Source organism: Heteronotia binoei, chromosome 10 (genome assembly GCF_032191835.1).
Source record: "Heteronotia binoei isolate CCM8104 ecotype False Entrance Well chromosome 10, APGP_CSIRO_Hbin_v1, whole genome shotgun sequence".
In the NCBI taxonomy this organism is placed as follows: Eukaryota; Metazoa; Chordata; class Lepidosauria; order Squamata; family Gekkonidae; genus Heteronotia; species Heteronotia binoei.
The window spans coordinates 49,415,090-49,442,583 of NC_083232.1; the positions used below are offsets into that span (position 1 = coordinate 49,415,090).

The 27,494-nt window shown below is 41.3% G+C and overlaps 1 protein-coding gene across 3 annotated transcripts in view; it reads right to left on the reverse strand.

The window, feature by feature from the left end:
- Nucleotides 1-27,494, reverse strand: part of DGKB (diacylglycerol kinase beta) — a 475,459-nt gene that overhangs the window by 323,964 nt on the left and 124,001 nt on the right. For all 3 annotated transcript variants that reach the window (XM_060248589.1, XM_060248588.1, XM_060248587.1), the window contains 3 exons: nt 27,250-27,324; nt 5,343-5,428; nt 2,986-3,075 (listed from right to left, as the gene is read on the reverse strand). In XM_060248589.1, the coding sequence (XP_060104572.1) occupies nt 2,986-3,075; nt 5,343-5,428; nt 27,250-27,324 (251 nt within the window). The remainder of the gene's footprint in view (nt 1-2,985; nt 3,076-5,342; nt 5,429-27,249; nt 27,325-27,494) is intronic.

The window sequence follows — 27,494 nt, forward strand, 5'->3', positions numbered from 1 at the left end:
TAATATCCTTTAAAAATCGCATTTAAAAAAAAGTCATACAGTTTTAATGATGTCCTGATCATTAATCAGATCACAGTATCATGTTAAACAATTCCAACTGTCTTTGAATAAACTCTGCCACATAAGCTATCTTCAGAAAGAATTCTTCCTTTAGGTATCTATTTCACTATAGTGCTAGAGATCATGGCAACTAAGGGATATGGAAATTAGGTGTAGACTGGAGCATATCAAGAGAGATCATATATGCTTTATGAAGGTTTCAAAAGTTGGTAAGATGTCAAGGCTGACTAAAGAACCTGAGGACAAATATATTTTTCCACCAAACAAGCCAAATTTATGATCGACAGAATTAGAAGCAAATAGTTAAGACTTGTCAACATCCCAGAAGAGAAGGGTTTTATTCTTATGACCGCTGTTGAGGGCTTTCAGTGTATTATCTGGGGACAAGAATAACTAGATATGCTGAAGGTTAAAGTTCAAGCCATACGTATATTACAGTTCACACAAATTCAGGCCCCTCAGCAGACAGAAGTAAAATCTACAAAACAGAACCAAAGAGCTAGCAGCATCTAATTACACAGGGCTAACGGCAAGAATCTCAGAAGACATGCATTTGGGAAATAGGAGAAAGAAAAAAGGCCCCCAAATAGAAAGATAGTTATGAAGCTCAGTGAATGATACCAAAGCAAAACCTGAAGAATCATTGGGTTACAGCAGGCATTCAGAACACAATTAAAGGAAGAAAGAGATGCAATTGTTTTATTATTTATTTTATCCTGTTTTAGAAAATTCAGAGAGGCTCATATACATCTCCTACAGCCTCCTAGGTTAATATCAGCACAGGTTCAACAATGCACCTAGAGCTCCCTCAGTAATCAGAAGGATTATAAAATGAAATGGGAGGATAACATGCTAGGTCGCTGTCATTTACAGTCCTTCACAGACTGCTAATAAGACAACTATAGGTAGATCCATTTAAAGACAGCTCTGGAGCCTTAAATAATCATAACTTGCATAATCTGCAGAGATCCTTTTTCTTGGCTACGTTATTTCTTGGGATTTTGTGCAAGTTGCTACTATCTTCCCCTTTTAATCTCACAAAAGCAAGTATTGGATGTAAACACTAGAAGCAATATGTTCCTCATGCTTTTAAGACATAACACAAACAAAAATGGAATGGAAGCCTCTTATTTATTCTTTGCCTCCACAGATCCTGGTAGATAGCACCATAAGACTGATTGTCTGAAATCTACTGCTGGATAAGAGAAGAAGAAAAACTAAAAGAACCCCATCCAAGATACCAGCCAAGCAGGATTTGGGACTAGTTTTTAAACGTTCTCAAACATTAACATAATATTATTGAGGATAATCCTTTCAGTATAGTCAGCTCTAAAGACGACCAAACACCAACTTATGTTTCTTGTTATTAATGAACACTCCACTAAAATTACACTTAAAATAACTGTAATATCAATATTCTACTTGCATTAAACTTGTGGAACTTCTTACTGTCAGAAGGTTTTATGACCTGACCTCAGCATGAGAGGGTTGATGTATGTAGTACTCTGATTGTATGGACTGGCATCAGTGAAGCCAAAGCTGGGCCTCATATGTGGAAAAATAACTCCTATCCATATTCCAAGACAATACAAATGTACCCTTTCCTTTTCCCATCCTCGCCGGCAGAGCACTGTGATGTTCTACAGCTTGCTCAGCTGTTCTACGCAGGGCTAACAGGCAGAAGCACTGAAAACAATAAGGACTCCTAACTTAGAACTCCTGAACCAGGTCATATATGCAGCACCCTGAAGGGTCATATTGTAAAGGAATGTATTTCATACATTTTTATCCTCCCTCCAAGTAGCTCAGGGCAGCATACATGCTATTCTCTCCTCCATTTTCTTCTAAAAAAACCCCTCTGTGAAGTAAGTTATGCTAAGAGAGTAAGTGACCCAAGGTTATCCAGGCAGGACCGGCTTTAGGGCATATGGCACCCTATGCAGACTCACAGCCCACCCACCCCCCCTGCAGTGCCCTGCTACACCCCTCCGAGGCACCGCCCCCCCATTCCCTCCCTTCGCTACCAGCTCTATTTCAATGCCTGGGAACGGGTGGTCGAGCACTGCGCTCCTGGCTATTTCTAGGTGCCCCCCATCGATTAGCTGATCAGTGGGTAAAACCATGCCAGAGGCTCCCAGCTCCTATGCCGGCCCTCCGGTGTGCTCACTGTCAGTGCCAGGTTGAGGGGGCAGGCCAGCAGCAGCAGGAAGGACCAGCGAGCAGCTGAAAGAGTGGCGGCGGCTGCCTCCTCCTCTCCACTGCCTTCAGGAAGGACTCATAACTTAGATCTCCAGAACCAGTTTATATATGCAGCACCCTGAAGGGTCATGTTGTAGGAAGTGGGGAGGAGGCAGTGGCAGCAGCAAGTCTTTCAGTGGCTTGCTGGTCCTTCCTAATGCTGCTGGCCTGCCACCTCAACCTGGCACTGAAGTGAATGCACCAGAGGGCCGGCATAGGAGCCGGGAGCCTCCTGTGCAGTTTTACTTGCCAATCAGCTGATTGACAGGGAGGCATGCCTTTAAATAGCCCATGAGCATGGCGCTCGGCCACCCGTTCCCAGGCACTGAAATAGACCTGGTGGGGAAGGGAGGGAGGAGGCTGGGGAGCAGGCAAATCAGGCATTTGCCTAAGTGTGTGTGGGGGGGGAGGCCAAATTTGGCACACACGTCCTGCTGGCACCCTAGGTAAATGTCTAGTGGGTGAGCCAGCCCTGCATCCAGGATGTTTTGTGGCAGAGAGATTTGAACCTAGGTTCACAGGTCTTAGTCCAATGCTTTAATCACTTTGTGATTCTGAAATCTTATTCCATGCACCTAAAACATGCACAGTAGTAAATACATTACATCTGTAATTTTTTTGACAAAGAATTTTTTTTTGTTAACAAAATAGGCTTTTAAAATACAAACTATAATAACTTTCATTTACCTCCTCCCCATCTCAAACACCTGGCTAAGTCATTGCCGGTTCCAAGGGGCAGAATAGCAACTGGTGGATGCTTAATCATATTGGCTTTCTCTGTAAATGAAGAAAGTAGACAGCTAAAAGATAAAAGCAGATGAGACAATGTACGGATTTTAAAATGCATAGTTAATGTCTGTGTTCAGAGAATACCAAGCAATCAGTCCAGTCTGAAGGAAGCCTCCTAGCAATTAAACAAGTTACCAATTTTATTGCTACTCCTATATGTGCTTCCATGATTTGTTATTTTCAGTATTTTGGTACCTAACCTTGAAGTTACTGACTAGGAGTCAATGCTCAAGCCACTCTAAATCTCTGATGATTTCAGGACTACCAGAGAAGAATATAATCTTTTAGCTTTTTGATAACTGCTGTTCTCTTTGGAATGGAGTACACAACTGCTTACAATGGAACAATTTTCTCTTTCAGAAATCAATTTTTAATATTCAAGATATGATAAACCAGGAAGGCATCCGGAGATGAAATTGCTTGGTCAAATCACACACAGTTTGAATAAAGTCAATGGAAACATCCATGCCAAATTTCAGTGGTTCAATATTGCATTAAATGTTTGCACAATCTAGAACTGTATACCTTATAATCTACCAAGCAAAACATAACTCAATAAGAAGCTCACTATCCAAACATATCCTCTAGAGAACCAAATTAGAATTATTTTAACATGTTTTAATAAGACTGAGATCAACCATAAACCTTTGTGGACAGCCTGGGTTATAAATCTAGTGAATAAATATATGTAGAAACCTGAAGCAAGATGTTGCAAGTTGTTTTTAAATTGTCCAAAGATAATTACATAGGTGAGAACAGTCCCAACTTTGTACCTCTCCTCAGGTGAATAATAAACAATGTGCTTTCCCCTTTCTTGGCATCCTCACAGCTCTGAGAGTGAAGCTACTCACTGAGTAGCCTGAAAGACAAGCTTTCACAGCCATGAGACTGCTGAAAAGAAACAAACTGGTCTACCCCTTGGGGGGACCCAGAAACCACCCGCTGGAACTACATCGGTAGGTATGCTCACTGCTCCAATGACAGAGAAAAAAGAGAGACCCAAAAGGCCTCATAAAGGAGGGGAAATATCATTTCTCCATCCTGTTGGGTGTCACCTCTCTTTTTTCATCTCCACCTCCCCTTTTACAGATCCCTTGCTGCCACCAGGCATGGCGCTACCTTTGCAGCATCCTGAGATAGGTCTTGCAGCACAAGGATAGGTGTTTCTGGCACCACCCTCCCTGCTTCTAAGAAACTCATATTAGACTGGTGGCAGCAGTGCCACAGGAGGCTCCAGCTAATCAGGCATTTGACCTTGGAGCAGAAGCCATGACATACATGCTTTCTGTCCCCTCTCCCACCCCATTATCACCTAGCAAGAAGGGAGCTGCACAGGATGTTTTCTCCTCTAATCCTCTCATCATCATCAGCTGATGGAGCAATGGAGAGAAAGGCAAATCCAGCTCAGATACTCTCCAGTGACCAAGTCTATCATTTTTTTTTATTGAAGCATCCCTCCATTACTCAGTAGTGATAGATTTAATAAGGGACTTATTTTAGTCTTTCAAGGTTTTAAATACATCTTTCTTGGGCTGTTCTACTAACCTGAGGGTTCTCCCAGGTTTGCACAGAAATCTGCCCCAAACTGTAGTACAAGGCTCTACTGGACAACCACACAGAGAAACCCACATCTTATTGTCTTCTCTGCTAGCCATTAGTATCACAGGAACTGAGAAAGAGGATCACTGTACAGTAAAACCACATATTCTATTAGAGTAAAACAATCATACTGCTGTGAACGGGTTCTGTGGTCTATTCCTACTAATAGTAAAACAAAAAAGCCCTGTTTTATCTCTACTATGCTAGGATATGGTAGATAAAATTTTAATGAGGAGCATGTTGTAATGCTGAGTAAAGTCCAATGTAATGAAGGAGGATCAGCTCTAAAACAAGACATTCATTATCAACAATATATGAAAATGACTAAACGGCTTACAGACCTTTGTTCACTATACAGTTTTTTGCTATATAGAACTTCATCAACACCTTTCAAAAGTTGATCTTGCTTTCAGCAGCCTCCCTTCCTTTAAGGGCAATCCTATGCACATTTACTTAGAAATAAGTCCCTCTTATTCAGTGAGCCCTACTCTCATGCAAATCTGCAAAGAACTGCAGCTTTGACTACCAGGAGCACAAGCAGTTTTGCTTTCTCAAATGAATTCCAGTTTCAGTGGCATGAAAAAGTCAAACTGCAGACATTTAGTAAGTTTCCCCCACAAAAAAGTGAGATCAACAGAAACAATAAGAAATGTTACCTATGCAGTCCAAAATCCAACCTACAGTTCCATCTCCACCACATGCCAATACTCGAAAATCAGGAACATCTCGGAAAAAATTCAATCTGGAAAAAAAAGGAAGTATGTGCAATTATCACCAACCTTGTTTCTCCCTATGAATATAAAACTTCTACAATTGCTCAATTTGCTTAAAATGTTAAAACTCGCTGAAGACAGTTTGCAACAGGACAGCATTGTATTAGAACACTCAGGCAAAATGGCCTAAACTATACAGCAAATGCCATCAGATGCTAATTACTGTAAAGTGATCGAATAAAATTAGTTTCATTATAATGTGTAGTTTATTGTAAAGTATTCATCTCCTGGGCACTATATTTTAATGTACAAAGATTAACTATTATGTGGTTGCCAAGTAGCTGTAAGAACATCATTTTTCAGACCGGGAACTTGCACTCCAGGGCTGACTGTAAGCTTTTCAAACACAGTCTAGAAACAAATCAAAACTTAGTATTTCATATAGGAAAGATGTTTTATGATCATAGAATCCTTAATGAAATGAGGAAAAATAGTAAGATTTTATAATGAATTCATATGTTTCTTACTAATAAACGTTGAAAACACATAGCATATTGACAAACACTGAAATCACATACAAAATGCACATTTCAGATGAAAGAAAAATATATGGAAAGTAATTCATTTAGAAAATGGGGTTTCCATTTGGTTAAAATTAGTTGAACTTGTATACATGTTAAGTAAAATTCACTAGATGTGTTATATAAGACTTGAACGCTAAACCATATGTGTGTGTGTGTGTCATCAAGTAGCAGACAACTTATGGCAACCCCAGCAAGGGGCTCTGAAGGCAAGTGGGAAGCAGAGGTGGTTTCACTGGTTTGCCATTGCCCTCCTCTGCAGAGTTGTCTTTGGATGCTGCCCATCCAAGTGTTAACCAGGGCTGATTCTGCTTAGCTTCCAAGATCTGCCACCTTCCCATTTATTATCCCAGGTTAATGATTAAACATGATAAAAAGAAGAGAAAAATCGGTATCAATGGCAAAAGGAACAATGAGGTAACACTACTGTTTTTAAGAGAGGGACCAGCTATAAACATAAAGTAGGTAACCACTTGCATAGCCATTATTCACTGACCAGTTGTTTTTTTCTCCGGCAAAAGACCAGAAAAACATTTTAGGAGTAAATCTATTTATATTAGTCATAGGTTACTATTTGTACAGAAAGAAATGTGACACACAGAAGAAGACTGAACATCTTCACAACACACAAATAACCAGTAGGATAAGCACTGGAAAAGTTTCAGTCATGCCTTTTTAAAGGAAGCTCATGCAAGAAGCAACTAGGCAAAAACAAAAGGGAGGGGGAGGTAAAAACTAAAGACAGTTAATTTGGAAGAAATGGTTCAGCCCATTCTTATTCATTCATGCATGCACTCATTCATACCCTTATTTTCTTTCCAATGGCAACCCAATGCATCTTACATCATTCTCCCTTCATTCACAAGTTTGAGAGACAGACTGGCTTCCATAGCAGAGTGGGAATTTGAACTGGATCTCTCAGATCCTAGTATGAGACTAACCACTATACTGCATGGGCTCTCTTGACAAAGAGATCTTGTAGTATAGTAGCAAATATTCACTAGTCATTTCCTCTAAAATCTTACCATTTTTTTACCTTCTTGTTGAGTATGTACATGAAGGCAATGAATGAATTTATTAATTGCACTGTGAAGAAGCTGGCAGGCAGTCTTTGTGAAGACCAGGGTCTTAAAAATGATTTTTAAAGAGAGGTAGTGTGATGTAAAGCTTGAGCAGTGCGATCTCTATCCAACCCCTCCACCTGTTAACCTGTGGCTTCTAAATAAAATAAGCTCAGCATCCATGAGAGAAACAGAAAAATAACAGTAACATTTATTGACTCCCAGGGATAGGGGAATAAAGTGGTCCAGAAAAGAGGACAGACCTTCCGGGTTATGACTCCTTGAGCTCAGGGGGCTTCGCAGATTGTCCTCCTGCAGCCCCTCTGAATCAGGCGGTTGAAGAGTTGCCACAGATGCGGCACCCTCATAAGGAGACCCTGGAGGGGTTTCCTTTTGGCATGGGACTTTTGAGGGGATAGCGGCAGCTGTTCCTGTCCTTGCATGCCCTGAAGCTTCACCACCATGATAGCTAATACAGCAGAAAAAGGGGAACGCCTGAACCCTTGCTTTCTTTCCTTTCAATTATTTATTTATTTATTACTTTAAATTTCTATCCTGCCCTGTCTGCAAGCGGACTCAGGGCAGCTAACAACATTCATTTTTACAATAAGCTTCTGATGTATCGCTTCTCTACCCAAAGCACAGCAATTCTACTTGACAAGTAAATGTGCTTTCAATACCACTGGCTAATAAGTCGTTTTACATAATAACAAGCGGGTCCAAAGGAAGGGAAAGAGGTTGATTACACCCCTACTTTTCCAGTGAATGAGGCTTTGAAAAGTTAAAGAGCAACTTTAAGCATTGGCAACACTTTGAATTAGATGGAATACAGATACTCAAATCGACTTGGATTAAAATTGGACGTGTTAAAAAGGCTATTATTTGGCTGCAATAGGGTCTGAAAAAACCCGAGATATATTCTAGAGAGAGCTGTCTCTGTCGTCTGACTGCAACTGAAATGATAACATTTAAAATCACAGCTGGAGGAGATTTGGAAGGGCAGACTAATTGGGTCTTTGAGCTACTTTTCAACTTGGATTAATAGATTGAGTTTGCTGACAGAGAAAAATGGCATTGCTAAACAAAATGTTTTATAAAAAAGACATATTATGTAACATTAGTTCTTTGAAGCAGGATCTTAGTTCATTAACTATTAAAAAACAAATGGGAGCTTTGATGCTGAAAGCTAGCAAAATCTTAAATCTACATGAGCAGAGTGTTAAAGAGATCCTGGTGACATCTGTCGAATTGCAAGCGGAGAGTGATCCGCTGGGAAACGAACAAAACCAAAACAGAATCTTATGGCGCAGTTAAAAAGCAAGACTGGAAATTGAGACTGATTGAAGTTCTGCTGAGAGGAACAAATGGCATGGAATTCTTCCTACTGTTACTGAGCGGGAGAATTGCATTAAGGAGTGAGAAGGTGCGTTTCAGCCAAAGAATCAAGATGTGGAAATTCTTCAGGAATAAGGATTTTAAAACACTCTCTCTTTCTGTGGATAGTCGGATATGGAACTCTCAACAAGAACCGACATGCGATTTTAAAACCGACATGTGATCTTAAAAGGCAATTTTTGGGTTATATTAAGTTGTTTCTTCTAGTGTAATAGGGATATAAGAGCTAAAGGAATGAAAAATTTTGAAATGAATTTAAAGTAAATAAATAGTTAATTTGGATTAAATTTTAAGAAGGCAGACGATGTAATTAACTTGTAACTCGGCAGATCTTGTGGGCAGTTGGATATGGAATTCCCAATTAGAACTGATATATGATTTTAAAAGGTTAAGTGAGATTTTTGGGCTATATTTCTAAGAAGATAGACAACGTAATTATCTTGCAACTAGGTAGATCTGCACTTACTAGATAAAGATATTTGCCTCTTATGCTTATTTTAATGATGATATTGTTAAATTAATAAGCTAGTTTACATTTTCAATATGATTGAGTTAAGAGCAAAAATCAAGACGTGAAAATTTTTCATGAAGAAGGGTCTTTGAATTGTTGTTTCCTCTGTGGGTAACTAAATATGGAATTTTTAATAAGAATTGTTATGTAATTTAAAAGGTCAAGTGAGATTCTAAGGATGGAAAAGTTTTGCAAAAAATGTTAGATAAATAAAGTTAATTTTGGATCAATTGTTAAGAGGGCAGACAACACAACTATTTTTTAATCTGGTAGATCTGCTCTTAGTAGGTTTGTGTGGAGAAACTGTCAATATTGAAATAGTCAAGCTAGTATATTTTATTTTTAGCTTGTTAAGGATAAAGATATTGGTTGCATATGTTTATTTTAATGATGATATTGTTAAACTAACAAGTTAGCCTGTGCCTTCATGATATTTCATATGTTTATTCTAATGATGATATTGTTAAACTAACAAGTTAGTCTGTGTTTTCAATATGGTTAAGTGTAGCCAGCCAGCTCTGTGTTGAGACTGCTTGGCTTTTTTTTTTCTTTTTTACATCTATATGTGCTGAAGAAGAATTGTTTGGACTTGTATTTTAAGTCATAGTTTAGTTAAAAAGCTATAATGAAAGATAAAGTTGGTAAAATATGGGAGAATTTTATACTTGCGGGTAGAAAGAATGGGGTACTTCACTTGGAAGTAGAACTGTAACTGATATACTTGTCTTTCTCTTTGTTTCTGTTTTTCCCACTCTGTATCCACCCTTCCCCTTCTTTAATGCATCTTTGCTTGTGTTTCTTTTCTTTGTAGTTAAAATCAACAAAAAATTATAAAACAAAAAGAAAAGAAAAGAGGACAGAAAGTATTTACAGGTGTAACACAGTCTTGCTGTGCCCATTCATTTATAAAGTTACAACTGGTAACTTTGGACAGTAGAGAGTAGTTAATAGACAGGTTTGTATTCTTGACTTGAGGTGAATACTGGCCTTTCCTCAACCTCAGGATTCTCCTTTCAGAAACAACAAATTTTTCACTAGTTTCCTTTAGAAATCAGGGCTATGAGACAGCTCCAGGCTCTTCCTCAAGCTAGTCTGCTTTATCTAAAGACAGGTTCTGAGGCTTCCAAAGTCTCCCAACAAAGGTTCTTTCCCAACTAACACTCTAGAGACTCAAACCATATCTCCACACATTCAAGAGTTTAGCCTGCTTAAACCCAAGGCCAACTCTGAGACAGGTTTCTTCCGGTCTCTCTTTCTCTGAAGGTTCAGACCCTATCTGATTTGACAGTATAACAGCTTTTTCTCTTGTTTCCCCTTCCCATCTGGCTCCTCCAGCCCTTCCAGGGCTCCTGATTGGCTGCTAACTGCTCTGCTCACACACCAAAAGGGACTAAAGGAGATAGGTGCTTTTCAGAAAGGTCTCATTTCTAAAAGATATGGATATCAGGCACTATAAACTGTCAGAATCTGGGAGTGGTTATATCTTTGCCCACCCATTACAGTTCCAGATTTTGGTAGTTTATAGCATCTGATTGCCTTATTTTTAAATCTGAGACCTGAACGTATATGCCTCAAGATTCTTAACTGTACATTGAAGTGTTACTTTAGTTGTCATAGTTATGCAAATTATATCTACTTCTATAAAGAATGAAAATACTTGCTGCTCTTTAGTTGTATGACAGGTCAATACTACGAGGGTCTCAACTAATCAAACTTCATTTAGGAAGCTGGGGTAGAATAACAGGAAGCCCATCTATATTGGATGTCTCCAGTCAGGGTCACCTCCCCGCACCTCTGGACCACACTGCATAGTGGTTCTCTGAATACCACCCAATATATTTCCAACTCTGAATGCAACCCCAAAAGAACTGAATGCAAAAACATACATTAACCTGGGGGAACAATAATTGGTCTGGAACTTTTTTGAGAGAATATTTGCATAAATTCCCCACTTTATGATTAATCACAGATGAATACTTCCCACAGAACCATGGAATAAGGTCTAGCAGCAAGTGGGCTTTTGTCAGCTTTCTGCTATGGATCTTGGGATGCATAACTGGATTCTCAAAGGATGCAGGAAATTATTCCTTTCAATCTAGTTTTAGGCCTGAGTTTGGTACAGTGACGGCTTTAGTTGCAGTGGTAGATGACCTTTATTTGGACAGCGGGCAATCTTCCTTGTTGATACTGTGGAACCTCTCAGCAGCCTTTGATACAATTGACCTCTCCATCCCTATCCACCAGTTTAAATATGGCGTTGATATTAAGGTCAAAGACCTTTGGCAGCTTCACTCTTCTCCTTAAGAAGAATTGCAGATTCTTCTCTCTGAATCAGTGACTCAGGGTGGTTTACAATCTTTTTTATCTTCTCCCCCCCACAACAGACACCCTATGAGGTGGGTGGGGCTGAGAGGGCTCTCACAGCAGCTGCCTTTAACCAAATACTCTACACTGGAGATTTAGAATCAGCTGGGTGGCATTTATCTTGGGGACCACAGAGTTTTATTTTCTGACCCATGCTGAGAGAGAGAGAAGGAGGGAGGAAGAGAGAGAGAGATTTACCAGAGCTTTGAGGTTGAGTGTCACCAATATGCAGATGACACCCAGCTTTATATTTCATTATCCAAGCCTCCAAATGCATTCATCTTGGTTCTGAATTGGTGTTTTAAGGCTGTGGTCAGGACAGGCAGAACAGGGCAGAACAAACTGAAACTGAATCTAGACAAGGTAATCATATTGGTGGTTGGGAAGGCTGATATTCTAGACAGACAGAATCAACTTGTCCTGCACTTTAGCCTTCTTTGTCCCTCTACCCCCCCCCCCCCCAATGGCCAGCTGATCAGATCAGGCTACATCCAGAGCCGATCTGGGGCAGTCCAATTACAAAGAGGTAATCAGCCTCCCCAAGGCAGTGGTAGTCCCACTTGAAAGTAAAGGATTTATAAGTTTTTGTGGATCATGCATAAAGTCTCTACAAAAGCACACACACCACAGCAGATTTCACACATTTCCAAAACCTTTACATCTCATTTTGATGTGATACAGCTACAATATTGATACTTATCCAGCATCTGTTAATGATGAGAAATACGACGTGTACAAGTTGACTGAAGACCAGCATTCCCTCTAAGCTGAGTTAGTGTGAGCTAGCACACAGATTTTTAGCCTCAAGCTTACACATGTTTGTCTTAGCTCAAGAAAAAATGGCCCCAGAACAAACTAATTGATGCAGTAGCTCACAAGTTTAATACTGGTAGCTCATAAAGTAGAATTTTTGCTCACAAGACTCTGCAGCTTAGAGGGAACATTGCAGAAGAGATACACCCTGTCATCCTTAGTGGCCAGTTCCTCTGTCATTCTGGCTAGCATCCTTACAATGCTCCTCATTTGGCCACTGAATCTAAATTCAGTTGTGCTGATAACAAGGAACATTCTTAACCCGTAGTTCTTTTTTTCCAATCATGAACTTTTATTACTGAAGTGTGGTGAGTGCATTTCCACAATCTGCTCACTATTAGAGTTATGAATGCACTCTAAAATATTTAGAAAAATGTGTATCTTGTCTATGAAATTAAGATCAAGATGAATAACAAAATATTAATATTATTTTTTCTCTTTGTTTGCTGTTAAGTTGTAGCTGACTTGAAGCGATTCCATAAGGTTTTCTAGGCAAGAGACCTGCAGAGATGGTTTGCCACTGCTCGCCTCAGTGACCTGTTATTTCTTGGTGGTCTCTCATCCAAATAACTAAAACCAGGGCCAACCTTGCTTAGCTTCCAAGATCTGACAAGAGTGGGCAAGCCTGGGCTATCCAGATCAGGCATGAAAACACTATCACTCCCCCACCAAAGACCAACACAGCAGAAAATACCATAAAATATGAGAGGTAAAAAGGAGTCAACAAATAATAAAACTAGCCTCAAAAGAATGCCTATCAAACAGATAATACCTAGTTAGCAAATAAAACAACCAAGGGCCCTTTGGCACCACAAAGTTTCAATTACTGAAACAGTCAAAATCATGGCTCTGTCTTTAAAAGGATACTTACAGGCACATGAGCAGATTCTTATTTGGACTGGGATCATTTGTGGATGGTCAGTGCTTTGAAAACTCATCCCCTCCCCTTTTAAAACAGTACCAGCTACCTAGGAAGACCAGTTTCAACTAATGAAACTATATGGAATTAAAGAGTTAGCAGTACTAGAACAATACAGCCACCAGGGTAGAATTCCTGCAGACATATCTTGTAGTTTCTTAAGATAAAAATTTAAGATAAAAAAGATTTTAAAGATGAAAATCTAGGTTTCTTGAGGAAATTGGGGATAGACCTATCCTGCAATGGCATTAATCATTCAGAGAGCCATAAGTTAGCCTCTCCCGGACAGATTTAACTAGCCAAGATCAACAAGGGTGGAACATACAAGTGTTGGTCCTCACTTGTCCAGTGGTTCTATCAAATGCACAAACTGGAAAATATTCTTGACTCTGGCACATGGAAGCATCAGCAACTGAATTGTAAGTTATGTGGAATGCAGCTCAGGCTGGATGCATTCAATTTTATTTGAAAAGTCCCGGGCAAACTTGTTGTAGAGAGGTGCAGTATAAGGGTGTGCATTCGGTTCGGCCAAACCGAATCAACAACCGAATCACCCCTGATTCGGCTGCATACGGAATCGCATACAGCCGAATCCAATTGGGGCCCATTATGCAGGAGCCGAGTATGGAGCCCCGTATACTTCCGTATAGATATTCAGAAGTATACGGAATTCAATGCAAAAGATGGGAAAGGGGCTTCTGCAGCCTCAGGGGAGCTGCTTGCCTCCTTTCCCGCCTTTGGTAGCCTTTTCCCACCTCTCCCATAGCCTCCCTGGGATCAGGGAGGGGGGAAGGGGGAAGAGGAGCCCCAGCAGCCAATCCAAAGCATGCATTTGCAAAATGCATTGCAAATGCATGCTTTGCAGGGCTGTTGTGTAGCTAATCCTCCAGCCATAAGCAACATTGTTGTTCTTTTGATCTTTTGCTTACTTGGGTATCCAAGTAAGCACTGTTGTCTGGCCAATCACAGAGCAGTGCTATTTTTTGAAACTGCTCTGTGTAGGGCCAGAGAACCTTTTTAAGGAGTCTGCCTGGCTGGACTTGCTGCTGTGCTGGTGTGAGAGAGATTGTGCTGTGCTGGTCCTTGGCCTCAGCTGCTGCTGCTCTCTCTCAGCCTTACGAGACTTGCCTAGAGTAAAGAAGACGTCTAAGGTAAGACAGTCTTGGGGTTCTTGCTTTTAGTTGGTAAAAGGACTTTTAAGACCCAGATTTGGGTGGTGGGTAGCTTATTTGGGGTTAAGGGGTTCTGTTGGGGGAGGGGGCCTGGGGTGGGGTTTTTTTGCCAATTTGCCCATATCTTACTTTAGTGAGAGGACTTTTAAAAGTGCAGTATCCTTTTACTATTCCTGATTTGGGTGGCTTGGATTCCTTTGGGTTAGGGTGAAGGTTTTTTTGCGGGGGAGGGATTGATAAAGTTCCTGTATTGTTAAAAGTTAAGTTTTTTATTGTTTTAAAAGGATTTGGTGTTTGATTTGTTGCTGCTGTGTTGTGCTGCTGTTGTTCCTTTTCTCTTCTGGTTCTGGTTCTTGGGGGGGGGCTGTTTGGACTAATTTTATTGTTTAAAAGGCCACTTTTTAACAGTTTTGTTTCTTGGCCTTCTCCTGTTGTCCCTTTTCCTGGTTTTGTTTTTTTTTGGGGGGGGAGCTAACACCTGGGTGAGAGACCCAGAACCAGCAGGCTTGTTGTGCTTGGCCAGCCCTCCCCGTGTTGTTTGGGGCAGGGCTGGAGAGCTGGCATCTGTAGATTGTGTGTTCTGTGGCAGGGAAGCTGGCACCTGGGTGAGAGACCCAGAACCAGCAGGCTTGTTGTGCTTGGCCTGCTCTCCCCGTGTTTTTTGGGGCAGGGCTGGAGAGCTGGCATTTGTAGATTGTGTGTTCTGTGGCAGGGAAGCTGGCACCTGGGTGAGAGACCCAGAACCAGCATGCTTGTTGTGCTTGGCCAGCTCTCCCCGCGTTCTTTGGGGCAGGGCTGAAGAGCTGGCATCTGTAGATTGAGTGTTCTGTGGCAGGGAAGCTGGCACCTGGGTGAGAGACCCAGAGCCAGCATGCTTGTTGTGCTTCGCCAGCTCTCCCAGCGTCCTTTGGGGCAGGGCTGGAGAGCTGGCATCTGGGTTTGCTGCAGCCAGGTCTGCAGAGCAGACCTTGAGAAGATTGTGTTTTGTGTGGCAGGGTTCATAGAGTAGATAGATGTATATAGTGCATTTGGGTCCTATAGAGATTCTCTGGTGTGAAGTTAGGTTTGGCTTTGGGTGCCCTAGGAATTGGACCCCCTGGCCCAATCTTTTTGGGACTTGGGGGGTTTGTAGGGGAGAGTCCCCTGCAGGTCCCCTGAAAATTTGGGGGCTCTCCCCTCCAGGCAGCTTCAGATATACCCTATTTGCCATTAATTTCAATGGCCCATAGGGTATAATGGGGCCGTATATTCAGAAATAGCCACGCTATTCCGACTACGGAATTCAGAAATATACGGGATTCCGTATTTTTTCCCCCGTATACTTCCAAATCTGTGTACTACCCTAGTGCAGTACTCTAATTTCAAAGTTAAACTTCTGTATTACATTCTAAATATAATAAAACATCAGGAGTATTGATATTGTTCCAAAAATATTGGAACAATATTCCAGATATTTAATAAGAACAATAATTATGATCTTCCCAGGTTTTACATACAGTATTATAACCATAATTTTGCAATAGCAAAATCCAAAGGCAGTAAGAGCAGGAAGGCAGGCAGAGGAAGAACTCCATTGGGGCTGCTGGTCCTCAGTTTCGGGCCCTTAAAACCATTTCCCCCTATGTTTTGCAGGAGTGGGCTTTGCAGAGACCAGGTGTACTGAACATAGAAAATAATGACATTTTACCGTTTAAAGGACCATGCATCATAGACCAGTTGGTGACCGGGTGACGTTGCTTCTCTTGCCTACCTAATAAGATTTCCAATTCCAATATTATCAGAGTAGTACAGTGTCATAAGAACATAAGAGAAGCCATGTTGTATCAGGCCAATGGCTCATCCAGTCCAACACTCTGTGTCACACAGTGGCCAAAAAAACCAGGTGCCATCAGGAGGTCCATCAGTGGGGACAGGACACTAGAAGCCTTCCCACTGTGCCCCCCCCCAGCACAAGAATACAGAGTATCACTGCCCCAGACAGAGAGTTCCAACAATTCTTGTTGTTGTTCAGTTGCACAGTCGAGTCCGACTCTTTGTGACCCCATGGACAAAGTCACGCCAGGCCCTCCTGTTTTCTACCATCCTCTGAAGTTTGCTCAAATTCGTGTTTGTTACATCAGTAATGCTGTCCAGCCATCTCATCTTTTGCCGTCCCCTTCTTCTTTTGCCTTCTGTCTTTCCTAGCATCAGGATCTTCTCCAGGGAGTGTTCCCTTCTCATTTGGTGGCCAAAGTATTTGAGCTTCAGCTTCAGCATCTGACCTTCCAGGGAACAGTCTGGGTTGATTTCCCTTAGGACTGACTGAATTGATCTTCTTGTAGTCCAAGGGACTCTCAAAGAGTCTTTTCCAGCACCACATCTCAAAAGCATCTATTCTTCTGCACTTGGCCTTCCTTATGGTCCAGCTCTCACAGCCATACATTACTACTGGGAATACCATCGCTTTAACTGTACAGACTTTTGTTGGCAGGGTGATGTCTCTACTTTTTATTATACTGGCCAGGTTCACCATAGCTGTTCTCCCAAGGAGCAAACATCTTTTAATTTCATGGCTACAGTCAACATCTGCAGTGATCTTGGATCCCAGAAATGTGAAGTCTGTCACTACTTTCATGTCTTCCCCTTCTATTTGCCAAGGTTTGATGGGGCCAGATGCCATGATCTTAATTTTTTGATGTTGAGTTTCAAGTCTACTTTTGTGCACTCCTCTTTCACTCTCAACAAGAGGTTCTTTAGGTCCTCCTCATTTTCTGCCATTAGAGTAGTGTCATCTGCATATCTGAGGTTGTTGTTTTCCCCGGCAATCTTAATTCCGGCTTGTGCTTCTTCCAGGACAGCATTCCTCATGATGTACTCTGCATATAAATTAAATAAGCACGGTGACAATATACATCCTTGTCAAACTCCTTTTCCTATTTTAAACCAATTGGAAAAGGAGTTCAACAAGGATGTATCCAACAATACACTATGGCTAATAGCCACTGATAGACCTCTGCTCCATATGTTTATCCAATCCCCTCTTGAAGCAGTCTATGCTTGTAGTTGTCACCACCTCCTGTGACAGTGAATTCCATGTGTTAATCACCCTTTGGGTGAAGAAGTGCTTCCTTTTATCTGTTTTAACCCGACAGTTCAGCAATTTCATTGAGTGCCCATGAGTTCTTGTATTGTGAGAAAGGGAGAAAAGTACTTTTTTCTCTACCTTCTCTATCTCATGAATAATCCTGTAAACCTCTATCATGTCACCCCTCAGTCGACGTTTCTCCAAGCTAAAGAGCCCCAAGTGTTCTAACCTTTCTTCATAGGGAAAGTGTTCCAACCCAGTAATCATTCTAGTTGCCCTTTTCTGGACTTTTTCCAGTGCTATATCTTTTTTGAGGTGTGGTGACCAGAATTGTACACAATACTTCAAATGCAGCCACACCATTGATTTATCTATCGATAATGATACTGGCTGATTTGTTTTCAGTTCCCTTCCTAATAATTACCAGCATAGCATTGGCCTTTTTATTGTAATCACACACCATCTTGACATTTTCATTGAATTATTTATCATGACCCCAAGATCTCTCTCTTGGTCAGTCTCCACCAGTTCACACCCCATTAACTTGTATTTATAGTTAGGATTTTTGGCCCCAATTTGCATTACTTTGCACTTGGCCACATTGAACCTCATTTGCTATATTGACACCCGCTCACCCAGCCTCAACAGATCCCTTTGGAGTGCCTCACAATCATCTCTGGTTCTCACCACCCTGATAATTTAGTGTCATCCACAAACTTAGCCACTTCACTGTTTACTCCCAACTCCAAATAATTAATGAGCAAGTTAAAAAGCATCAGACCCAGTACTGAGCCCTATGGTACCCCACTGCTTACCATCCTCCACTGTTAAAATTGCCCATTTATACTCACTCTCTGTTTCATAATAATTACCAGTTTTTGATCCAAGAGGACCTGTCCTTTTACTCCATGACTCTCGAGCTTTCAAAGGAGCCTTTGATGATGAACTTTATCAAAAGCTTTCTGGAAGTCAAGGTAAACAACATCTATTGGGTCCCCTTTGTCCACATGTTTGTTCACCCCCTCAAAGAACTCTTAACAGATTAGTAGGAAAAGATCTTCTCAGCAATGTGCCTATTAATTCTCTCAAGGATTCAGAAGCAATATCAGATACTGACAATCCAATGCCGACTTTTGACGGTGCGCTGCTGACGGCGGCGGACAGGGTCAAGAGCCTGGGGGTGCTGTTGGAGCCGTCCCTAAAGATAGAGGCTCAGATAGCAACCACTGCCAAGTCCGCGTTCTTTCATCTTAGACGGGCAAGGCAGTTGGCCCCCTTCCTGGACCGCGACGACCTAGCAACAGTGATCCATGCTATGGTCACCTCGAGATTGGATTACTGCAATGCCCTCTACATGGGGCTGCCCCTGTGCCGGACCCGGAAATTGCAGCTGGTGCAGAATGCCGCGGCCCGGCTGTTATTGGGCCTCCCAAGGTGGGGGCACATCCGGCCGGGCCTTCGGGCTCTGCACTGGCTTCCAATAACATACCGAGTCCGGTACAAGGTGCTGGTCATTACCTTTAAAGCCCTATATGGCCTGGGACCTGCCTACCTGAAGGACCGTCTCTCCCCACACGTTCCCCAGAGAGTACTGAGGTCTGGGACTCAAAACCTTCTCACCATCCCCGGGCCCAAGGAAGTCCGTCTCAAGACAACCAGAGACAGGGCCTTTTCTACAATGGCCCCCACATGGTGGAACCAGCTGCCGGAAGAGGTGAGGGCCCTGCGGGATCTTACTCAGTTCCGCAGGGCCTGTAAGACAACCCTCTTCCGGTTAGCTTATGCCGACTAGATAAATGTAGCTTATCAGATTTTAGTGAAATATACTGGATAGTTTTAATGTTAAGATTTTAAGGTTTTTAGGTTTTTTAAATGTTTTGACTTTTAAATGTATTAACTTTGTACCTTGTTTATTGTTTTGTCGTTGTTGTGAGCCGCCCTGAGCCACTTTGTGGGAAGGGCGGGATATAAATTATAGAATAAATAAATAAATAAATAAATAAATAAATAAAATAAAATGCCTTAGGTATTGGATTGGCAACGTCTGATTGTACATCCCATTCTCTATTGCATGATATGTGAGACTGCCTTTCATGACAGTTGAGATTCTACTGGTACAGAATGCTGCTATATGTTTGTGTCTTTTACCAGAGGTAGGTCACTATCTGTTGCTATTACAGTGCTTTAGTGATTGCACGGACTTCCTTTTTCATTTCGATATCACAGCTTTCAGACTATAACATAATTTATAAAGTATAAAAACAATTAGAAGCAATGCTTTGGATGATAGATTACTCCCTTACAATTCTTTTCCTCACCAAACTTTCTTAAGAAAAAAGTTCTAATTATCATGTATAAAACCCATAGAATATAGACATTTCAAACATAGAACTGAATGGACTGTGGAATGCTTCGAGGACAAAGCCTTTGATAAAAGTTGACCTCCTTGCTGTTTCACATAGTGCTGCAACCCAACTGCTACTTGTACATTTATTTACCTATGAGGTGAATAATGGCTGAATTGCTGATTCTTCAGCATAATTAAATCCACAATAAAGCTGTTGACAGAACTGGATGGCTCCTATAGAGATATAACCACTGAACAGGGAAACTCTTTTAATGGTAAAAGCAGGTGCAAGTTACAAACTGCACAATGTATGAGAATAGCAATTTTCATGTCACTTATGTTAACTGTGATGCTTTTGACCTGTATTGTACCTTCTATACTGATACTCAGCTGTGGCAACTGCATGGTTTCTCACATTTATACTTTATTTTTTTCCATATCTAGTTTTTAATCTCATAATAGCAAGATTAATATTAAACTCATGATATCATCCATTTCAAATTTAAGTCCTGCACCATTTTTTAAAAAAACTTCAGTGCCACAAATAGGCTTCCCAAATCCCCCGCTTGGCCTGGAGACCCCCGATTTGGAGCCTCCTCCCCCCGCGCGGCAAAAAAGGGAGGGGGGAGAATGGCAGCCCTTCCCACCCAGCCCCGATCGCAGCAGCCAGAGCTCTTCCGTTTTCTCAGGCTGCTTCCTGCCCCCAGTCAGCTGGCCGGTGAAGGGAGGGGAGCCCCGCCCCGCCCCCAAAGGACCATGTGCCTTTGCACCTCCGGAGGTGAGTGAGTTCTGCCGGCTTCCTATTCCATGCCATAAAGTGCCCAGCTGGTGTGCCTGTGTTGCTGTGAGAAGCTGGCAGCAACTCGTGAGTAGAGAGGCCAGTCCCCTGCATCAGATTTGCCAGAAACGGGGGGGGGGGGCGGCACAGGGGGAAGGGGGGTGAAGAGGGAAACGTCTTCATTATTCCCTATGTGAAGATCGATTCTCATAGGGTATAATGGGGAATTGATTTGGAGGTTTCGGGGGCTCTGGGGGAGCTGTTTTTTGAGGTAGAGGCACCAAATTTTCAATATAGTATCTAGTGCCCCTCCCCAAAGTATCCCCCAAATTTCAAAACGATTGGACCAGGGTGTCCAATTCTATGAGCCCCAAAAGAAGGTGCCCTTATCCTTCATTATTTCCTATGGAAGGAAGACATTTAAAAAGGTATGCTGTCCCTTTAAATGTGATGGCCAGAACTCTCTTGGAGTTCAATTATGCTTGTCACACTCTTGTTCCTGGCTCCGCCCCAATGTCTCCTGGCTCCACCCCCAAAGTCTCCTGGCTCCACTCCCAAAGTCCCCAGATATTTCTTGAATTGGACTTGGCAACCCTAGCCACAAAGCTAATTACTCAGTATGAATATGTACAGGATAGCAGGCATTGTAAAGAGTGCCTGTTTTATGAACATGGATTTTTTTGCACAGAGTACTGAATAGCCTTACATTGATTGATATATTCACAGGAAGCAGCCACTCTGAAAACCACAAGCTACATCAGAGGGATCATATATATCACAGAACTACCTCAAACTGAGGTCCCAAATGAAGGAAATTTTTAGACATTCAGTCAGATGAATGTGAAAAATAAAATAAGACAAAGGAGGAGTGTAAGAAACAAACAGACCACAAACTAAAAAGCTGTTTAGATTCAGCCAGTGTCTTTTTTCCTCTTTGAATTGTTGAGCCTTATGATGAAACAGGCCTCCTTTGCCCTCTTCCACTCTGCCCTTGAAGGTTTATCCCTGAACATGGAGAGGCTTTTCTCCCTTTCTTGGATAGCCTATCACCACCACCTGATCTTTGCAGGAATTAACCAGTGGGAGGGTCAGGGCTCCCAGCTTCCCTTCCATGTTCTGAGGCCTTGCCTCTGTGTCTCCTGTTCCCCAGCATGTGGTCACCATGGGGACAGTTTACTGCCTCGTGCACCCCTGAGGGATGGACACTTGCCAACTGCCAGCCTTCCCCCTGGTGCTCCTCCTTTTACAATAGCATGTCCAAGTCAGTGGAGGTCTATGTGGTACAGAGAACCACTACCAGCATCAAGTTAAAAAGTACTTATTTATAACAAGCATACTTTTAGTACAGTGGCATATTGAATAAAGGATGCAGAAGAAATGGGTAAAACACAAATCCTCTGTCCTTCTCTCTATACATGTCCTATCAGTTGTTAGAATATTGGAAAGGCTCCTTAACTAATGAAGTTAGGAGTATGCACTTGATATAAACTGAGCCAAAAAATATCCAATAAATACTTTATCAGTATTTATCAGGTGTTAATTCAGCTGAATACAGATCAAAGGATTTGATTTGGCTATCCTTATAGCTGAGCCCAAATAAAAGCCATTTTCCCAACTTTTAATTGGGTTAACTATAGGATCAGCTGGGGCAGTGGAAACAGAGCCCTGTGCTGCCCTGTTCTGCTTCAGCTGGTGGGCTCCTGAAGACAGGTCTGCATACAGTGGGGAGAGAGCTCCTTGCTAGACTCAGATCTTGGGGCCAGTTTCTCCTGCCACCAGGCAGGAGAAGCCTCCAAGTCAGGTCTGCATGTGATGGGCAGAGAACTCCTCACTGCATGCAGATCCTTGGGCCAATATTATTGCCTACCTTCTCCAAGCCACACAACTCTGCAGCAAGTGAACTCTAAATGCCTTAAGAGTGAGCCCCATTGAATAGACCTACTTGGGACTACAATAAATTTGTATTGCCATTCTATAAAAGGCACTACGCACGCACACAGAGAGAGAAAGAGAGAGAGTGATAACAAAAGAATGAAAAGTAACAATTTATATTTAGGGATATAATTAATTTGTATAACTAAATAAAAAGACTGTGGAAAAAATTGTTGGCTGGATAAATGCTTAGAAGTTGGTTGAACTCATCCTCCTATTCTTTTTATAGGAGGCATGATTAGAAAACTAAACTAAGTAAAGCCCACACTGAACATTGCCCTCCAGTGGATGTACACTACAGCTTACTATCACCACAAATCTCTTGTAACAGCACATTAAAATGGTAAAATTACTGTGCTGTGGTTCATGTTACTTTGGATAATCACAAATGGTAATTTGAAGATATTTTTGGAGAGGTATTTTGCTTAAATATAACAGTATAAAAACTGATAATCTTGAAATTCATGATAATAATTAAGACACCGTGTTTTCAATAAATCTAGCTATTACAGGTTTTCCAAAACAAGTGAAAACAGTTTAAAAAACTTAAATACTTTTCAATCATGCAAAAATGAATAAAAATACTAAGCTGTAATTGATTTTATATACAGTATGTCATAGAAGTGAGTACCCCCTCTCACATTTTGTAAATATTTAAGTATATCTTTTCATGTGACAACACTGAAGAAATGACACTTGGCTACAATGCAAAGTAGTGAGCCTACAGCTTGTATAACAGTGTAAATGTGCTGTCCCCTCAAAATTATGCAACACACAGCCATTAATGTCTAAACTGCTGGCAACAAAAGTGAGTACACCCCTAAGTGATAATATCCAAATGGGCCCAAGTAGCCGTCCTCTCCCTGGTGTCATGTGACTTGTTAGTGGTACAACGTATCAGGTGTGAAGGGGGAGCAGGTTATCACTCTCACTCCCTCATACTGGTCACTGGAAGTTCCACATAGCACCTCATGGCAATGAACTCTCTGAGGATCTGAAAAAACGAATTGTTGCTCTACATAAAGATGGCCTAGGCTATAAGAAGATTGCCAAGACCCTGAAACTGAGCTGCAGCATGGTGGCCAAGACCATATAGTGGTTTAACAGGACAGGGTCCACTCAGAACAGGCCTCGCCATGGTCGACCAAAGAAGCTGAGTGCCCATGCTCAGCGTCATATCCAGAGGTTGGCTTCGGGAAATAGACGTATGAGTGCTGCCAGCATTGCTATAGAGTTAAAGGGGTGGGGAGTCAGCCTGTCAGTGCTCAGACCATACACCGCACACCGTATCAAATTGGTCTGCAGGGCTGTTGTCCCAGAAGGAAACTTCTTCTAAAGATGATGCACAAGAAAGCCCGCAAACAGTTTGCTGCAGACAAGCAGACTAAGGACATGGACTTCTGGAAACATTATGTGACCTTGGGCCAGTCACGCACTCAGTCTCAGTTGTAAGGAAAAGAGGTGGGGGGAGCATTTCCTTTCACATACAAATGAAATATTTACTCAACTTTTCTCAGTGAAGAACTTCATGACACCTTTCCTCTCCTCTTATAGAGTCCTCTTTCTTTGACTAAGACTATTACAAGTGAAAAAAATATTTTTAAAGTTTTATGATTAATTGTTAATGGCATATGATTTTTGGAAATATAAATAATTCCATATGGAAATTATTTAATATAGATTGTTAAATATGGGCATAAACAAGGTTCACCCCTGTGCCAATCCCCATCCCTGGAAAACTGAGACATCTATGCCCTTGTTTGGTAGATTTCTATCCAAGTACTAACCAGGGCAGACCTTGCTTAGCCTCCAAAACCTTATGTGATCACGCTAGCCTAGCCATTCAGGTCATTTAACGAAAGAAGAAGCAGGTGTCCCAGAACATTCTAAGTAATGATAGCAAAATACTCTCATAGGCAAGAAGAGTTCTTGTGCAAACTTCAAACATGGGCAGTGCAGCCAAAACCTTTTATTTCACAGCCACATATTGTCTACATATGCTTAGAGGCATTATTTCCTCAGATCCAGAAGAGGAAAGGGGGAGCTAATATCACTACTTTGTACTGTTGTAAGTTGGTACTGTTGTAGTTGGTCTTACATATACTTGTATTCTAATTCTTAAGCTTCTGAATTTGCTATGTTATCTATTGCAGATTAGTCATACGTCATAACAAGAGGATCATAGTGACTAGGGAAGTTCATCACTAAGTAGTCTCTACCATGCCCTGAAACATTTTCTCCTGCCTTTTTGTAGTTAATACAGTACTAATACTATATTGAAATTATTTTGATGAATTATTTTCTATTTTAATTCTTTGATCTAAGAATGTTGTAACTCTCCCTGAGCCTGCCCAAGGTGGGGTATGGAGCTAAACATACAAAAAAATCAATCAATCAATCAAATAATATCCATCCAGATTAATTGAATGTCACAGCTAAAACACAAACTATACATACTTGAGGACACTGTTTTCTTAAGTCTTGCTAATTGTGTGATACAAAAAAAAAATACTGCCAGCAGATAAAACTGACAAATAGACATATTTGTTGCTTCACCAGGAGACTTTGACTCAAGGCCTCTTACATATACTTGTATTCTAATTTTCCCCTTCTTTGCTCTAGATCAGCAGTGGTGTAGGCACCTTTCTTTCTATCCTGCTAATTCTGTAGCCCATATGAGCTGTAGAAGATACAACTCTCCATCTATAGTTTGAAATGGCATATGCCTCAGATTTTTACTACAAAATGGCAGCCATAGGGAAGACTAAACTTGTTAAGTTTTCTCAGTGCTCTACAGCTATATTCCACTGAGCATGTCTGGAACTTGTTCGGTAATGTGGCTATACTGACTACTTTCTCATTATTGCTAAATTGCTAAACAATAAGTATAACTGAAATGTGTTTGGCAGCTGCCTTAATGAATAAAGTTCTAACCTGACTCTTTAAAAATATGTGTATGTTTTAAGCCATTATTTATTTGAAAATGTATATTTCACTTTTGAATTCAGAAGAATAAAGCAGAAAAGAATTTAAAACACACTGAATTTAAAACATGACAACTTTTCTTCACTCACAAGGACAATTAAAGCATGTATCAAATCATCTCCCAGCATATTAAAGACTGTACATTTGTTGTTTGGGCATGCATTTAAACAGCATTCCTAAATCAACCAAGCACTTGAATTTGGAAGATTTAAAAACAATAGTGAAGATAGGCTTCCCAAATCCCCCACCTGGGCGGGGGACCCCTGATTTGGAGCCTCCTCCCCCCGCTTGGCAAAAATCCAGAAAGCAGGGGGAATGGCGGCCCTTCCCATGCAGCCTAGAACCCAGCAGCTTCTCCTCTCCCCTTCCCACCAATCCCTGATGCTTCTTCTCCTCCCTTCCCTTCCCTTCTCACCTCCAATCGCAGCAGCTTCTCCTTGCTCCTCCCCTTCCCACCCAGCTCCATCGCAGCAGCTGGAGCTTTCCCAGGCTGCTTCCTGTCCCGCCCCAAAGGACCATGTGCCTTTGCACCTCCGGAGGTGGTGAAAGGCTTCAACTTTCTGTGTCTGTGTCTTTGTTACTGTGAAGAAGCTGGCTGGTGAGTAGAGAGCCAATCCCCTACATCAGATCTGCGAGAAGGGGGGGGGGTGTGGAGGAGAGGGAAACGTCGTCATTATTCCCTATGTGAAATATTTCTCATAGGGTATAATGGGGAATTGATCTGGAGGTTTCGGGGGCTCTGGGGGAGCTATTTTTTGAGGTAGAGGCACCAAATTTTCAATATAGTATCCAGTGCCTCTCCCCAAAATACCCTCCAAGATTGGACCGGGGGGTCCAGTTCTATGAGCCCCAAAAGAAGGTGCCCCTATCCTTCATTATTTCCTATGGAAGAAAGACATTTAAAAAGGTGTGCTGTCCCTTTAAATGTGATGACCAGAACTCCCTTGGAGTTCAATTATGCTTGTCACACCCTTGTTCCTGGCTCCGCCCCCAATGTCTCCTGGCTCCACCCCCAAAGTCCCCAGATATTTCTTGAATTGGACTTGGCAATCCTAAGTGAAGATGTAGAAGCTTCTGAATTTGCTATGTTATCTATTGCAGATTAGTCATAAGTCATAACAAGAGGATCATAGTGACTATGGAAGTTCATCACTAAGTAGATGCATCCAGGACTATCAAAGATACCAACTTTGAATTGAACAAACTGGTGATCAGAGGAGCTTCTGTAATATTGTTAGCTGTATTTTCCTAGAATTTAGAATCAACTACTAAATTGGTCACTATATTCCAGACAAAATTAAAGTTCAGGTATAAGGTATCTGTACTACAGGAAAAGGTGTCATTGGAGAGTTTTCCAGAGTCTTCCAGGGATGGTCAAAATGGTCAAATCTCTTCTCACTTATCACAATGAAAAAATGAAAAAATGTACAATTCAGAAACTGGACATGTGGACAGTGTGGTCGTTACACCATTCTGGCTTCTTAATTGTTGAGGATATTAAAAGTATTTAGAAATGAAAATCACATTTTAATTAAGATGTTTATTATTACAAAACCCTGATATAATTAAATAATAAGTGTTGGCTGAATAACTAATTCACTTTTCACACTGCATCTTACCCAGCTGGGATTGCACTATATAAAGAGATAAAACAGGAAAAGAGGTTGTGTATGGAAGAGAGAGAAGATGACATACATGAAAAATGTGACATACCACAAAGTTATGCAGCGCAGCAAATGGCTAACATATGAGTTGTGTGTGTTATATATCTTCATACCACACAATTTTCCTTTCTGCAACGTTAACTCAAATTTATGTTGCTGATGCACTGAAATCATATACTTCCTATGTGTCACCTTCAGTTTGCTCTACTTATGCTGTATTTTATTCGACAAATTCATGACAACAACATTTAGCCTTAGACTTACCCCGGCATTGGTCCATTTCCAGCAAGACTATAAACTTGACGAGGATTCAAAAGATACTGAAATTTTCTATAAATTCTGCAAAAGTTGAAACAAAGAATATTTAAAAGGTTATATTAGCTAGTCATTTATGCTTTTGACTAATCCAAACTTAATATTTTGGAACTGAACAAACTGAAGCTGATAATGGGCACTCAATTATTTATTGTGGACAAGATTTAATACTGAAGCCACAGTTTCATCTTTTT